The 17,728-nt window shown below is 39.9% G+C and overlaps 3 protein-coding genes across 5 annotated transcripts in view; all 3 read right to left on the bottom strand.

The window, feature by feature from the left end:
- The window catches only part of LCORL (ligand dependent nuclear receptor corepressor like), a gene marked incomplete at both ends in the record, with an annotated part of 150,177 nt that overhangs the window by 44,083 nt on the left and 88,366 nt on the right, over window positions 1-17,728 (bottom strand). The gene's annotated exons all lie outside the window — the stretch shown is intronic.
- On the bottom strand, window positions 3,066-4,556 carry LOC308421565 (G-patch domain and KOW motifs-containing protein-like; the record flags this gene model as incomplete). Its single annotated transcript, XM_080917970.1, is given in 3 exon segments — window positions 3,066-3,404; window positions 3,408-4,388; window positions 4,392-4,556. Coding segments are annotated over 3 exon segments (1,485 nt in total).
- On the bottom strand, window positions 15,635-17,035 carry LOC308421308 (BTB/POZ domain-containing protein 3-like; the record flags this gene model as incomplete). Its single annotated transcript, XM_080917626.1, has 1 exon — window positions 15,635-17,035. Exon 1 carries the CDS (start codon window positions 17,018-17,020, stop codon window positions 15,635-15,637), a length of 1,386 nt encoding a protein of 461 aa, XP_080773752.1. The 5' UTR covers window positions 17,021-17,035.

The raw sequence follows: 17,728 nt of genomic DNA, 5'->3' as shown, positions 1-17,728 counted from the left end.
TTTCCAACTTACAGCTGAATATTCATGGCTTCTTCAAATTTCAGATTTTCAGAAACTCTTACTATATGCAACATATTGTGTAAAAGTTTATGTTTTAAATTCCACTGTAGTGATTTTTATTTTTAATATTCTGCTTGGTTACTTGTATCTCTGGCTGGCTTGAACCTCACTGTGTGACGCTATACCTCGCTCTATTTATTTTTTTATGTGTATGAGTGTTTAGTCTATATAAATGTATGCACATCAAAGCATGCCTGGTGTTCAGGGTGATCAGAAGGGCATCATATCCCCAGAACTAGAGTTACGGATGTTTGGAAATACCACCATGTTGGTACTGGGAATAAAATCCAGGTCCTCTCTGCTGAACCATCTCTATTGCCCCACACTGTACTAGCTTTTAACCCATATTTTTGTTGTTGTTGTTGTTCTTAACTTTTTATTGTTTTAAAGAAACTCTCATTTTTTTTATTTTCTAATTTTAAATTATTGTTATTTTTATTTTAACTTGTTTTGGCAGGGAGGTCACAAAGTAGGACAAACATGGAAGGACTGAAGTGTGATCAGGGTGTATGATGTGAAATTCCTGGAGAGTCAATAAAAATATGTTAAAAAATTTCTAACAAAATGTTTACAAACTGAATCTAGGAACATATGGAGAAGATTATGAACAAGTAGGCTTCATTCCCTAAAGGCAAAGGTGTTTCAACATACATAAACCAGTAAATGGAATAGAGCATATAAACAAACTCAAGGACAATAAAACTTGAATTATTTCAGTGAATGCTGAAAACCCCTTTGACAACGTCCAACATGTTTTTGTGATAAAAGCTCTGGAGACTGTAGGAATGCATGGAAATATGTCAAAATAATAATGGCCACATACAATAAATCTATAGCCAACATTATATTAAATACACACACTGAGCATTTCCTCTAAAATCAGGAATGAGATATTCACTCTCTCCTATCTTATTTCATAAAGTATCAATAAAGTCTTAGATTATAGCAATTAGATAAGAGAGACATAAAAGGGATAATAGGAAGGGAAAAAGCCACACCATCCTTATTTGTTTTTTTGAGACAGGTTCTTACTATAACTTCTGGGTGGCCTGGAGCTTATGTAGACCAGGCTGGCTTCAAACTCATAGAGGTCTGCCTACCTTTTTTTTAAACATTTAATCTTTATGTTATGAGTACACTGCTGCTGACACACCAGAAGAGGACATTATATCCCATTACAGATGGTTATGAGCCACCATATGGTTGCTGGGAATTGAACTCAGGACCTTTGGAAGAATAGTCAGTGCTCTTAACTTGCTGAACCATCTCTCCAGTCTGCCTACTTTTGTCTCCTGTGTGCTAAGATCAAAGGTGTGTGCTACTACACCTAGCATACTTCCTGTTAGGTTTTGAAGAAAGGTTATTTCAGTGAAGCTCAGAGTCCTGGGACTCATGAACTTTTCTCAGCCTCTCAAGTGCTAGATTACAGATATGGGCCACCGCACTCGGTGTAACTCATGTCCCTTTTTCTGTTCAATTTGGCCAGAAAGAGTTCAGTTTGACTTCAACAGAGACAGCAATTTCCTTCTTCCCCCTGATGGTACTGAATGTGGAACCCAGGGATTTACATATGCGAGGCAAATATACCAATACTGAGCCCTAGTTCTAGCCACATTTACCAGTATCAACCTGTTCTAGAGTGTTTTGATTCTTTTCAGTGTGTGCTGACAAGTTAGGTTTTTTTTTTTTTTTTTTTTTTAACCTGTGGCCCAGATCTAAGTCAAACATCGTGTGTGTGTGTGTGTGTGTGTGTGTGTGTGTGTGTGTGTGTAAAATTTAGGGATGATTTAGAAACAATTGTGTCTAAGGCTCTGACTTTTCTTCTACAACCATTAAGCAGGAAAATGGTTCATAATCCTCAACTTTTTTTAAAGAATATAATCACCTAGGGCAAGCAGAGAAGTTGTATGAGTCATATATACTTTTTAACCTAAGTAACATTCTGGGAGTAAAAGTGACTAGCTCCATTGGAAATTGAAACTAACCCATTCTATTCGTGAAAAAGTCCCTCTTTTTCTTCAGTGCATCATCAGCTCAGGGACAATCCTGGATTTCTTCCCTGGGTCAAGGATGAAACATGTCCCTACTAGAGTTGTCAATGGGCACAACAGTTAGTTTCCCCTACCTCTGACAAACTATCAGCCATAATTAAATTTTAAGGAGGAAAGGTCTCATTTGGATCAGTTTTGGAGGTTCTAAGTCATAACCTAAGTAATCTCTGCCAGGCCTGTATTGTTTAAAGTTCAAAAGTATGTGCTAGTAGCACAATCCTGAGCAAGAATCCTTTACCATATAGGCATATGAGCTGGAGAGGTGGCTCAGTGGTTAAGAGTGCTTACCGCGCTTCCCATGGACCCAAGTTTGGTTTCTAGCACCCATGCAGGGCAGCTTGCAATTGCCTGTAACTTCAACTCCAGGGGAACTCAACATTCATGGTCTCTAAAAGAGTTCATTTGTATTGATAACACATATTCTCTCTCTGCCGAGGCATTTGTATTCACAATCACATACTCTTTCTCTCACTCACATAAAACAACAATAACACCAACAAAATACAATAAATCTTAGAAAAAAATATGGGCCATTGAAGGCCATTCAAGATCCAAACTTAGGAAGTTTTTTTGAGATGCAGCAGATTCTATAGTTTGTCTGGGGACAGACTTCATAGTTTTTATCTTCTAAGGATGAGCCATGTATTGAATGGGTAATTTAACTTGTCCTGGACCTTCAGCAGGGAAATGAGGCTAAGAATTGAAGTATTTCCACTTCTGTTATCTCAGTTCCCACCCAAATTTACAGTTCACATGCTGGTTTGAATTTCATCCTTCCACTATTTAAAACGTTATTACACTCTAAATTTTGGTGAATAGTTTGCTCTATCTAAGTCACATCCCCATCCTTGCATCACAAAGGACAGAAAAATTATCTCCTATCTTCTCCCTGGCATCTGTTATAGATTGTAACAAAAGTAGTGACAGCCTGAGTGACGGGCAGTGGTCCATGTGTCAGTCTTCATCTGAGTCACTGGGGCCCATGTACTGGAAGATGGCGTCATAGTAGAGTTCCACCACCCGATTCTCTCTCCTAAGTTGGACCAAAGCGTGACTCTGTACTCTGTCATGACTCAGAAGAAGTCCAACCTTTCCAGCATGTGGTCCCAGCACCACCATCACACGGTGGCCATCTCCCTTAGGAACCAGGGTCTCCAGCATGTCTTCTCTCACACCTTCCAGAACTCGGCCTTCATCCGTCCGACACACACACACACACACACACACACACACACACGTGTCTGGGCTCAGGACATCTTCAACTGTCATCTTGGTGTTATAATAGCGGCCACCCTAGTGCAGTTTGTCAATGAATCGCACACGTAGGTCCCTGTGCAACCAGTGCTTGTTTCTAGAGCTTGCTTTCTCAGTCTTGGGATCAGGTCCATCTTGTCTGTCAGGAGAGTGTTTCCGCTTCTTCTCTGAATCTTTCTGCCTCCTCTTTGAGTCTTCCCCATTCTGCAGGGCCTTCAAAGATGAGGCTGTTCCAGTTGCTCTCTTTTGCTGCTCTGTGGAAGTTTTGCTCACATGGCCTGGTTTGGAGGTGTGGCTGTCAAACTCCTGCTGGGAAACAGGCTGCAGGCAGTACTCACTAACAGTCACAAAGTGGTTGCCTACTGCCAGCCGAACCATGGCCCGTACATTGTCAGGATCTAGGCCTTCTACCTTCCCATAGAGGCCGCGGTAGGGGCCAGAAAGGACAACCACAGCTCCTCCATGCATCAGCCCTTGAGGTTGGCCTTCCTTAGCTTTCTCGCGATCCCCATCTGGTCTTAGTGGGTAGTGAGAACCAGTGGAAACCAATGCCTGAGCCTCCATCAGGTTGGCACCCAGCCCTAAGCCATTTGGCCTTATGGAGTTGATTCGGGGCTTCACTACCTGACTGAAAGTATTGCCGATGCCCTTGCCAGGTTTCCATCCCATGCCTTGCAACATGGCCAGCCCATAGGCCTCCACAGGGGCTGCCTCATAGTCGGCGTCCTCTGGCACTGTTTCAGCCTGAGGTTCGCTGTCTGTTCCTTCCCCACTGGGAGTACATCCTTTCTGGATCATGGGGATAGTGAGCGTGGGGTCAACACCTGCGTTCTCCCTCTCCTCCAGAGACTTCTTGGATTCTTCAATGAGTTCCTTCACGGCCTGGGACAACACACCATCTGACATCAACACGGTGCTAGTTTCTGAGGATGGCTTAGGGTTCTTGGACAGTGGTTGCCTGCGAGAGCCATTCTGGATCAATGGGATAACCAGCTCCTTGGGGGCTTCTGGAGGGTTCACACTCTACAGCTCCCTCCCTTCCACGGTCTTCAAGAAATCTTTCTCCTCTGGGGCCTGTTCTTTGCCCTCTCCGAGGTCTGCCAGTCGCCTCCGAACAGACGTGCAAGTGAAACCGAAAGAAATCGGAGCCGTTGATGGGGTAGCCGGTGGCGGACTCTCACTGTCCGCCATCTTGGCTCTAGTCCTCTTTTTTTTGTTTTTATTTATTTTATATACACAGTATTTTGCCCACATGAATGTGCAATATACCATGCGCACGCTTGATGCTCATGGAGGTTAGAGAGCATGTCAGGTACTCCAAACTGGATTTACAGATTGTTTTGTGCCATTATGTGGGGGCTGGAAATCTAACCCGGTTACTTCTCAAGAACAAGTGTTGAGCCATCACTCTAGGCCCAAAGCTTCTCATTTTTCTATTTCAGTCTTTGATGGTCTGGTCTTGCTCTTTATTATTTTCTTCTTATACTTTTGCAATGATTTTATTTTTGTATATTATCTATTTATTTGGGGGAAAGCAAACATTCCAGAGAACTTTGTATTTGGGAACATTTTGAGATTAATTTTGGATGTGTTCTTTGTCTGCTTTGCTATATCAGGTTCCTGGAGTTGATTGACCCATAATTATAAAATAAACTTCAGATTTCTGTGTGTACTTAGAATCTCAGCTGTCAAGGCACTTCCTAAACAAGCCTAATGACCTGAGTTCAGATGCCCAGAATGAATAGAAACCCTGGACACAGTAACATAAGCATCTGTAACCAGTAGGGTCTGTAAGGAGACAGGACACAGGAACAAGGGACTCTGCAAAAGTTTTTGGGGAGGCTAACCTAGTTTTATAGTAGCAAAGAAAACCTGATCAAACAAGATGAAAAGATGAGAACACCCAGAAGGCTCATTTGTCCTTCCTGATAAATTCCCAAGGAGGACTTCCTCCTTTGGATACAGATTTCTTTCTTGTCTAATTTGTAGTTTTATTTTGCTTTTGCCCCAGCATTTTGTTTTAGTGAGACTCTTACAGTTCTAATATTATTAATTTTTAGAACAAAAGACTTCCTTGATAATAAATTTTAATTAAAGGATATTTTAAATTCACCATTCAAAATTCTTAAGCATTTTCCCAAACTGATGATTCATTTAAAACCATAATTTCCATATTCCCTATATTGTAAATTCACAATTCATTCAGATGTGATAAACCCCAGAGTAAAACTCTTGGGCCATTCATTTACCCTGAAAGAAGCACCTTTGTATTCCACTTCTTTATGCCCCTATGCTCTAGTGTCAATAAGGCTAAAGAGCTTATAGAAACAATGAGAGCAAGGACTGGATTAAGGGGAAAACTCGCATTGTTTTAGAACTTCACTTGCTTTAAAGTCATCAAAAGTTTATACTGCCTAATACTGGAATAAAGAACATAGTTTCACATTAGAGGGAGCTTGGGGAGCTCTGTGGAAGAGTTGGGAGGACCGAGGGGCCCCAGAGAGGATAGAAATTCTATAGCAAGACCAATAGAATCAACTAACCTGGACCCTTGGAGGCACCGAGAGACTGAACTACCAACCAAGGAGCACACATGGGCTAGACCACCCTCCCCACACCCACACGTTACATAGCAGATGTGCGGCTTCATCTTCATGTAGGTCTTCTAACAACTGCAGAATGGGCTAGCCCTGCCTCTGAATCCCCGCCTCGGTTCCCCTAACTAGTCTGCCTTGTCTGGCCTCAGGAAGAGGATTTGCCTAGTGCTGCAGTAGCTTGATGTGCCAGAGCAGGTTGATACAGGGGGGCACTTCCCCCTTCTCAAAGGAGAAAATAAAGGGATGGAAGAGGAGCTGCGTGAAGGGGGACTAGGAGGAGAGGGGGGCCATGATCAAAATGTAAAGGGAATAAATAAATAAATAAATAAATAAATAAATAAACTGTTTGTATTTTACACCTTAAAAACAACAAACAAAGAAACAAAAAACCAAGTTCAGGGCTGGAGAGATGGCTCAGCGGTTAAGAGCATTGACTGCTCTTCCAGAGGTCCTGAGTTCAATTCCCACCAACCACACTGGAATGCTCTCTTCTGATGTGTCTGAGGAGAGCAACAGTGTACTCATATACATAAAAACAAGATAAATAAATATATCTAAAAAATTTAGAATATTAAAAAACCAAGTTTCTTTAGTTCTTTGAAAAAATAATCAGTTTGATAGTCAAGAAAAAATATACAAGTTTACTAGAATCAAAAATAAAATGAATTATTATTGTAGATGCCCATTAATTAAAAAGAGAAATAAAAATTATGACTAAGTTCATGCTCAAAATTTACTAATAGTTGGGAATAGATTGATTTCTTGGAAAGCAATCTGCCAAAACATGCAAGGAAACACAGGCCATAGTACTGTATGCCTTTAATCCCAGCACTCGGAGGGAGAGGCAGGCAGATCTCTGAGTTCAAGTCCAGACTAGTCTACAGAGTGAGGTCCAGGGCAGCCAAGGCTACATACTCTTCAGTGGCTTCAACATCAGTTCCTGCCTTCAGGTTTCTTCCCTGCTTGAGTTCCTGCTCTGACTTTTCTCAGTGCTGGGCAGCCACCTGAAACTCTAAAATGAAATAAACTCTTTCATCCCCATGTTACTTTTGACTATAATGTTCATCAATTATTTATCAATTATACAAGATATATTATGTTTATACTGAAAATTTAAAGAATGTGGGGAAAATATGAGAACACTGATCTTTCAGCTCCATCTACAAACTTAAATTTACACTAAAAAAAAAAAAAAGCAGATTATACTAGGTATGGTGGTATATATGCCTTTAGTACTAATATTCAGAAGACTGAGGTAAAAAATTTAAAGTTGATGGCCAGCATAAATAAAACAGTGAGACCCCCATCTGAAAATATAAAATATTAAAGATTAAATGAAAATCTATACCCCACCACAGTCTTTCTTAAAATATCATTCAATAGGTGGCACCAGAGAAACTTTAGAATAGTGGGTCTCTGAACCTTCCTAATACTGAAACCCTTTAGGAGTTCCTGAAGTGGTGACACCCTAACTATAAAATTATTTTTGTTGCCATTTTATAACTTTAATCTTGATACTGTTATAGTGATGTAAATATCTGATATTCAGGATATATGTTCACTGTTACAAATTGAACATAATTGAAGCACAGTGATTAATCACAAAACAGCATGTAATTATATATTGTGCAATATTTATTTCTAATTACAAATAAATAAAAAAATTTGTTTTGAAGCAGGATGGTTCACAGTCTTAATATAACAACAGTGAACTGTATTGCTTCATTTGTGACAAAACATGTGTAAAAATCTAATGTCAGTGCAAAAGATGAGATGACTTCTTTCTGACCGGATCAAGAATTCTTGGGGTAGACTTTGCAAGAGGACAATGAAGATTATTTTCTACCAGTCTACTTATATATTTAACCTTGATAACCAACAAGCCGAGAGCCCTGTTTCACAGAGACATGGTGCTGGAAATGGAAGAAGGCATTGCAACACACGGTCTCAGACAGAACAGGACATGACTGGAAATATTTGCTCCAGAAGTTTGTAACTAGCACTGGGGAGAAATCAGTTCTTCCTACACTGCTGTTAATAAGCTCAGTGAACTCTTTTATACTGTCTCAGGAACACCTTCAACTTTCACTGTGAAAGAGCTTCCTGGAAGTGCAAATGGGTGTCATGGAGATTTAGAAAATACAATAAAATTTCATCTGCAAGCATGTGCAAGTGGTTTTTCACAAAAATTACCATCATAATCCTTTTGTCTGGTTTAATATCATGCTCCTTAAAGAAAGCCGCTAAAGCAGATACATGTAAATTTCATTTTTATCCCCTCCCCTACCCCCCCCCCCCCCCACCGGTCAAACCTGAAGTTTTCATTTGGAATAAAAATTTTTGGACCTTTTCAAACAAATCAAGGCATGTTGCATTTTGTGATAAATTTAAGTTATTAAGATGGTAAAGATGTCAACAAAGTAAAGCTATCTTCAGTGCTTCTGTTTTATTGCTGAAAAGTGTTTCAATCTACGGCCTTGCTTTCTCATTAAAAAACATTTTAAGTTCATCACAAAGCTCAAAAACACATTTCAAAACTTTTCATCTTGAACCATTCACTTCTGTGTGAAACAACAGAGCTTTGTTTGGTGCATCCAACTCATTGCACTGTTCTGAAAACAGTGGTCTGTTTAGAGAACTCACTTTGACTGATGGTCCTTCTCATTACAGCTTGTAACTCTTGTGGCAGTGTCTTCATTGGTAATATGTGCCAATAAATTAGAGTTCCGATAACTTCTGGTGATCCATTCAGTACCAAACACTGAAATCCAGATCACCATCCTAGCATAGCTAAGACAGAAACCTTTCCCCAAGAGATCTTGTGTTCTTTCAAAAATAAACCAACCGTGTTAAATAAGTCACATGCAGAACTGTTTTTGGATATTTGCAAAAAAGAAATTCATCTTTAGAGTCGCCATCATTAATATAACTTACATAAATCAGTTATTGTGAACAATTTAAAATGTCTGTAGATTGATAAAGCTGGATACTGAATATTGGAAGAAGAATATATTTAATTTCTTGGATTACCTGACCAAGAATACCAGCAGACATGCCATCTATTCTTCAGTAGATGGTGTCATTAAATAAGGAAATTGCACTAAACAGTGTAACAAATTCATCTCCAATAATAACTTGAACAATGTCTTTGGCCACTGCTAACAGTAAATCTTCACCAGTAGTATGATAGTTCACAGCTCTAACAAGTCTGAGTGTCACCAAATATGAAGCTTCCACAGCTGCTACATTTTGTTTGTGGTACCTGCCACTTGTGTCATGTTTGGTTTTCTTGAATCCATCACCTTTGCTTCTAAAATAGCTGGCATCCTTGCCAGCAAAGCTCAGATGCTTGCTATCAAACCAGCTTTTTTAGTTTGTTCAACGTCACATCAAATACCACATTATGGTTTCTCAACTCCAGCTGTAATTATTGAGGTCAAACCATACTGTGAAAAAATTCTTACTATATTTTCTTTTCTTAATGTTCTTTTCTACACGATCCACTGTAATGGGATGGTTTTCTAATGAAAATAATATATAAGAATAGCTTTACTACAAAAGATCATATATGGTATAGTTCAGTCAGTATAGTTCATTATTGTTTCCTATGATTTATTTACCTTTCCTTTTTTTCCCCTTTATATACCTGTAATTTTCACAAGGGGGCAGCATTCACAATGGGACTTTAAAAAATAAGTTCCCATGGTACAGATATTATTTTTAATTAGTTAATGATTTTACATTCTCTCAGCAATTGTAATTTACAGTGTATTTTAACCTATAATACTGCTGCTTTCAACACAATAGCTGTCCTCTACACACTTGTGATTGGTCTGCCAAAGTACCTTATGGTGTCAGCCCTAGCACATACCTCTGCATATGTTTGGGCTGTCTGTGTCCAGATAGCTATATGTGGCTTATCTACATGTAGCGGATCTGTCTGGGGACAGGGGAGTGGTGTCTCTGTTCCTAAGACCATTGGAAATATGTGTTTTCTGATTATCTTAGGTGACCCAACCCCTATGAAAATCATTAGACTTTCAAAGAGTTCGTGACCACAGGTAGAGAAACACTGCTTCACAATAAAGACAAGACGCACAATGCTCCTCATAATATGTAGTTTGAAAAAGCTTTTAAAATTCTCTTTACTCACTAATAAGTATTAAAATTAAAGCTCTAAGAAAGAGTCTATCACAAGTTATTTCATCCTATAGTTAGGTGGCTAATCTTTATAATGTAGAAATTATAATTTGGAGAACTATTGGACAGTTCCAGTATACTTCAGGTAAATCGAGAAGGTGCCATATGATGCTATGTGCAAGCCAAGTTCTAACTCACACTGCAGCATGCGCACAGCAGTTCCATCCAACACTTTCCAGCCACTAGCAAGAATACCAGTAAACTTCTTTCTTCATACTGAAAAGCATTCACTAAACATGGCATGAACATATTTTAAGGTTTCTATTGTCTTCAGGCTGAGACAATGTTTCTTAGGGGTAGGAGTTGAAGAGAGAAGAGGGAGAAATGATGCAAATGTAGTATACGTATACGAAATTTAAAAATGAATATAAGGAAAAAAATGGAAAGGGAGCTCCTTAATAATTCTTCAAGCAACGAGTCATTCAGCCATGGGAGTTCATGGGATAAACATGGTATGCACTTCTACGGACAACAAATGCAGCACCTCTGAGTTATAAGACAACTCACCTCATCTTTTTATTTTAGATAACTGACAAGTGGCTTCAACATAGGTGTCTGGTTATTTTGCAGTATACTACCCGAGGAAGGAGTAAATTATACTAAATAAGACACTTTGGTGGGTCTAGGAAAAGACAGGAAGGAATTGGAGTATTACCTAGAGAGAGAATAGAAATAAACTCTTATTCTTCTAGATAAAAAACTCAAATTCTCAGTAGACAAATTATGACAGCAAATAAAAATTCACCATTGATGACCAGTATAGACTTTTGCTGCATTAGAATTCATGTTGGCATCTATTTTCATCTACAACTACTAGTCAAAAGTTCCAAATTAATAAACTTTTAGAACACAAATTAACTAGAAATTGGTAAAAAAGGAATCAAATGAAGCTTAATATATAATAATGTAAAAATGATCCATTTTATGAAGTGAGTCTCTACTATATGTGAGTTACACAAAATGTGGGTATTCATATATTTGACTACACAGAAAGATTGTATTAATTTTGATTTATAAGTACAAGTGTTCACCTATACCTTGGCAATATGTAGCATCAAATTTTCATTTTTGTGTCTGTGTATGTCTGGTTGTCTGATGCATGTATTTGTTCGTGTATGCATGTGTGGAGATCAGAGGCTGATACTGGGTATCATGTGATCACTTTCCATATCATTTTTTAAAGACATAGATTTTACTGAACCTGGAGCTCATCCAGTCTGAATATCTCCATGGTTTACACACCCAGCTTTCCTATGCATTGTAAGGATCTAAAATCAGGTGCTAATGCTTACATGGTAGGTAATGATTAAGCAATCTCCCTACCTCTATATTTTAAAACAAAGATATGACAGTAAGGGCTGAGAAGCATGGTCATTTATGACTTCTGACTGAACAATTTTGTGAGTGTGTGTGTGTGTGTGTATGTGTGTGTATACACACATACACAGATAGACAGACAGACACACACACACACACACAAATAGGGAGTATAGTGCAAAATAACCAGGCACCAATAGAAGACTATTTGTCAGTCATACAAAACAAAAAGGTAGGGAAATATAGGAATATAGGTGTACATATACATGTACTCCATATGAATATGAACATGTCTTATAGATATTTTTGGAATAGGGTCTTAGGTAGTGTAAGTTAGCTTCAAACTCCCTGTGCAGCCAAGGATGACTCTGAACTCCTGATCCTTCTTACTGCACCTCAGAAGTGCTAAGATTACAGGCATCATCATTATATTTGGCTTTACAGGACAAGACCTTTAGATCTACCAAATATAAATAGTATTTAACATAACTGTATTTCTACAGAGAATGAAAAACAAAAGGAGAAAGAACATGTCGGGGATAGTGACAGAGCTCCCAATACCAGCTTATCTCTTAAAGCAAGACATGTGGTATCAGTAATATAAATCATAGTATATGATCAAACTCAAATCAATTTGGTTCTTGGGTTCATACAGTTTGAAAGGCAGGTTGAGAAGGCAAAAGAAACTGTATAATCTGAACTTATTTGGTTCAAAGGCAATAAATATGTGCACTTATTTGAATTTATTTCCTGGGTTCAGATCATAAGTGTTTAAAGGATACCTGCATTGTAAAACAGCATATCACCTTGACTCATCATTTCCCACTTTGTGCATGTTTCTGTTACTTGTGTTGATTTGAAAGTCAAACTATAACAATGTTTCTATTACTTTTTCTCAGCTGGAATGGAATAATTAACATAAAATATTGTGGAAGAATCCTGATTAGTACAAGCAAAAATCTATGGAATATTTTCCTTTATTCATATGTGATGTATTCCAAGATTCCCTTTAGATGTCTAAAGTTATAAAACCCTGTAAACTGGTTTTATTTTTTTGTTTTTGCTCATACATACATGTTTATGATTAAAAACTTTATCAACGTGGTATAGTAGTAAACTAAAAAAATAAATAAAAAGAAACAGAACAATTAATATAAAAATTAGAATATAACATAGTATATGTTAAACACATTTATAATCCCACTGACTAATTCTGACACCCACTTTCTTTTTTTTCCTATGAACCAATTTTATTTTATTTGCATTTAACATAATTATACACATTTATGTGTCTAACAAGATCTGCACTGTTACATTAAAAATATAGTACAATAACATTCAACATGAGGTACATATATATTTTCCTTCATAAATAATGCTGTAAGCTGCTAAAGTCAAGCACACTGATGCACGATCAACTACAGTGTCCTGAATTAGATGAGCTTATTTAAACACCTTTAAAAAAAAAAAAAGACAGTTTGGTGCAATAATTATGTAGAAATTAGACCATTTACTTAAATACTATCTTAAGATATGATTAAAGAATGTTGCATTAGAACGGCTAGCCTAGTTACCCTTATCCCCAGTATGAACAATGATGAAGACTGCCAGTATGCTGGGCAAAGCATCTACAGCGTTTTCTGCTTAATGAAGTTGTGTTTATACACTAGAGCTGCCAGCCCTGTCAGAATGATGGTTTTTATTCTTACAAACTACAAAGTTCAAAATTACCAAAGAAAACCAAGGCAAGCGCATTATCTTTCATTTTGCTGGAAAAATGCATACAGGAGAATAGGTTCAGAACATAAACTTTCTTATTTTAGGTATAGCTGTTCAATCTTACCCACAGTTCCTGGCATAGGCCAAGTCAGAAAGTGGATATATCTTTTTGGAAACATAATAATAATTAATATAAAGTTAAGTTCTTCCATCCTCAGTGATCTGCACCTGCCCAGCCACATGGAGGGTGTCTCAGTCACAGTAAGAGCGAGTTAGGAGTAGACACTGCCCCTTTAACGCTATCACACCCAGCCCAACTATCTCATAGGACTCAATCTGTGCTAAACAAAGTTCCTTCTCCTCTGGCTTAAAAGTAAGTGCCTTCCAGTCACTTTGCATGTACCATACCAATCTGTATGGTAGCTATGAGTTACTGAAATGTTTAACCATAACTGTAAAGCAAAAACCTTTGTTGAAGTAATTTTAATTGACTATGTACCTTCATCTCATTGATGCTTTGCCAAAACTACAACCTGTCATTCCCTTTGTTAGAGAGCAATTGCAAGATCACTTTGCAAAGTTGTCCTAGGAATATTCTTCTAGTCATCAATAACAGCGTTTGGTCACCTATGTTAACAGATGTATGTAATGGCAAAAAGATTAAAACATTTCCCATAATCCAGTGCTCTCCTCCACCAGGTAAGCTGGCCAAAGGTCACAAGCCCATATCTGTAGGTGAAGAAATGGCCCAGAAGCCCAGTGAGTGGCAGCAGTCACTCACTGAGCCTTGCTGGCACCAGCGGGGGGGGGGGGGGGTTACTTCTGACACACCCACCACTAGCCAGGCAGGGAGGAGGCAGTTCCTGAGTTGGCAAGCACACTTGCATACACATATTGCACAGGCACACACACCCCAGGACTAGCCCCTGTTCCAGGTAAGCTAACTTTGGCTTACAGAGCAGGAGAAGGAGGAGGCCAGGGACCACACTCTGGTTGGTGGGAGCCATGTCAGGATCACACTGAGCAGAAAAGCTGCCCAGAAACACATGGATATTTAAGATTTAAGTGACTACACTGGACACTACCAGGGCCACAGGCACTGAGCCAACACGAGCCTTCATGAGAAAGAAGTTGTCTGCGAGCTTTCCCCTTTGCTTATGTTATCATGGAGAAATAAGAACTGCATGTGATGCTGATGAGGTCAATACTTGGTATAACCCAGTGTCACTCCAAACCATTTCTCAAATACCCTGCAGTCATATATTGGCACTTCAAGATGGCCAGAGGCCAGGTTCTAGCAGTCCAGAAGCTTGTTCATAACCAACAAATAAGATCGTCTATGGTCAAAGATCAGATAAGGAATGTTTTGGATTTAAAAGAAAAAGCATATAGAGCACTTTATCACATTGACAAGTAGTGCTACAAAACCGTTACTCCATACCTCTAAAGGACTGTGTGGTCCTCTTTTAACAGGGGAGGCGGAGGAGAAACAGGACTCCTATGTAGTAAGACTTAAGAACAAGCCAATAATGCAGGTGAGTGTGTATTTGTGTGTATGTTGCGGGGGGTGGGGGGGCCCAAAACTACCAGGCAAGAGTGGCTTTTCTGACTTGTGTTTGCTTCTCACTGGTAAACGGGCATTTTCAGGCTTCCCTTTAACCTACTGTGGTGTAAATTAACAAGTCTGCAACCTTTCTTCCTATCAACAATGACATTTTCTAACTTCATCACTTCTGAAAGAAGTGTCTGCATTCTGGTATCTTGTCTTCTAACCTGAAAGAATATAAGTCGGCCTTGTAGTAGACGTCGTGGACTAAACAAACACCTAATTCCTTACACCAAGGGTGAGAGCTGCTCAGTGGGTAGCACATATATGGACTTATGCCACAAAGAATTTAAAAGCAAAAAATGTAAAAAAGAACAGAGCCAAACATGACGACTGGTCTACTGTTTACTTTCTAAGTTTACTTGTTAAAAAGCAAATATTCTTTCAAATTTGTACACTGAGGTTTACCTGGTTTTTTTTGTTTTCGTTTTTATTTATTGAGAGAAAATGGTTCTGTTTAAAAATAATGATACTACTTTAGGATACAAATTCCCATTCATTAAAGGAAATTCAAGTTGATCCAAAATCTTCTTCAGAGGTACAGAAGTAGGAGGTTGGGGGGCACTTGGAAAAGCACATGATCTCCCTAGGTGTGCAGATGCAACTCAAAATCCACAAAGCCCGAATAAGAACTTGGCTCTTCTAAGCATATAGTTAAAAGCGGAATGTTGCATTTTAGCCTGTACATAATGAAAAGGTTCAAAGACATTAGAAACTGCCTACTGCTTCATTCATTACAAATTACCTGTGCTGACCACACGTCTGCAGATGAGCTAAGCGTCAGGCAAGGAGGGCCCATGTGGGCACCTCGTGCTGCATAAGAGAAAAGTTCAGGCATAGAATATGAGCTCAGGGATCTGCCCTCCCTGTACACCAGTGCCATTGGTGCTGTCTGAGGAGCACTGGAACTGGACAGTCACCTTGCCACACTGAACTTCCGTCATGCCTTCTTGTCCAAAGTAGCTGAGTTCATTGCCATCCAGCACCACACTGGCTGTGTAGAAGGTGTCTGGCTCAATCTGCACTGGGTATTCAAACCACACAGGGAAGGTATTGCTGGATCCATCTGAGAAGTACTTGCTCAAGTTCTGGCCCAGGATAACGCCCTGCCGTTTGAGTTCAATCTTAGCACTGTACTCTGCAGAGCCACAGCTGGAGCCATACAGCCCGAAGCCTGCGATGAACACCCTCTTATCAACTGCAAACTGGATGCGGTCACAGTGACCCCGATAGCGCCACTGGTTGCTCCGATAGGCACATGACTGGAATCGGTGACAACGCTGGGGGACCAGGCCCTTGCAGGCCTTACTCACAAACTGCAGCTCCAGTTTTTTGGATCCGGTGTACCAGAGGAAGATGTCATTGGTTTCATTGAGAGTTAATACCCCGGACTGTGCAGCACCATTTGCAAAGTCATCCAGGGCCATGATGGGGATGCGGATCAAGTACAGTGCCTTTCCTAGGACCTTGCGTTTATTTTCAATGCTCAAGGCCAGATCTTGCCGCTGGCATTCCACCTCAGCCCAATTCAGGGCTGCTTCAAAAACCACTATTTCTTTGGCATTCAGCATTTCCCTGAGGAGGATACTTTCCAGTGTCTGGAAGTCGATGTCACAGAATCCCTCAGAATTGAGCACTACCTCAGCTTGGGCATCTATCACCTCCCAGCAACGCTGTGTCAGGTCCAGCTCCTCAAACAGGCAGCTCTGAGAGAGGAGAACGCAGGCGTTCTTGGCGCTTAGGCTGGTCTCCAGGAAATTAACACAGGCTCTGGCAAGGTGAGAAACTATGTACTTTTTGGCAGCATACAGTGTGGCCAGCACTGTGTCTGCAGCCAAGTCAATTTCATCACAATAGATGTATTTCAGCATGGCAAGGAAGACGGCAGGTTCGACGTCTGGAATTCGGATTTCATCTTTGTCCTCAGCAAGTTCTCCATAAAACACTGCATGGAACACCGAGCTCCCGACTGCTAAGACGTATTTGTGTTCTGGCAACCACTGAGTACCACCTGGTGGCCCAACCACAGAATGTACGTCTGCCATCAGGTCATTATTGAACATCACCATATTTCTTTCTCTGATGGTTGGATAAAGACCCTGCCAGTTGAGGGCCGGGATGAGGTTGTTGTTACAGAGATTGTGCTGGTGCTGCTGCTGGACAGTGGTGCTGCTGGAGTTGGCTGGCTTCTTACAGGGGAATATATCAGCAGCCATCTTCTTCTTCTTTTTAGTCTTCAAGGTAATTATTTCATAACAAACTGTGGGCAACTTGCTGCCCCCACAGCTGCCGCCACTGTTCGCTTTCTTTGAACCTTTTTTGGACCTGTTCTTTACTGTCTCGTCACCATTCGGCGAGGCGACGAAGGACGCTACTCGCAGCTTTGACCAGGTGCGCGCTCCCGCTGGCCCGGTCTAGGAACTCGGGGATCCAGAGCCCGGTGGGCGAGGCAGGTACCCCTGACACTCACTTTCACTTAAGGCTTGTTTCTACTACTCCTGGCTCTCTTAATGCCAAATACTCTTCTGTAGTAATGCAGTACAGTGAGGTTACTTAATACTCATGTATTATTTCTATTATCTTTCACTTATTATTCTTAGATCGTGCTTGACCATGTGCAACTGAACCAGAAAGTAAAACCATGAATTCAGGGGAACAACTTACAGTACACATTATGTCAAGCAAATACATTCAATGTATCAATATGGTTACTAGGTACCAACTATTTTACTTTAATTTCACAACTGCTGTATGTTTGATCTTGCATAATTTACACACAGGGCTAACAGTTATTGCCTGAGGGCCAGTGTGTAGATGTATGTGCATGAACCCTATGCATGAGGGTTCAGCAGGTAAAAAGTGCCTGACACCAAGAGTTTGATCCCCAGGATCCAGAAGGAAAACCCACTTTTCAAGTTATCCTC

This window comes from Micromys minutus, assembly GCF_963924665.1.
Source record: "Micromys minutus genome assembly, chromosome: 1".
Taxonomy (NCBI): Eukaryota; Metazoa; Chordata; class Mammalia; order Rodentia; family Muridae; genus Micromys; species Micromys minutus.
The sequence above is the reverse complement of the archived record's forward strand: the minus strand, read 5'-3'. Positions and strand labels throughout refer to the sequence as shown.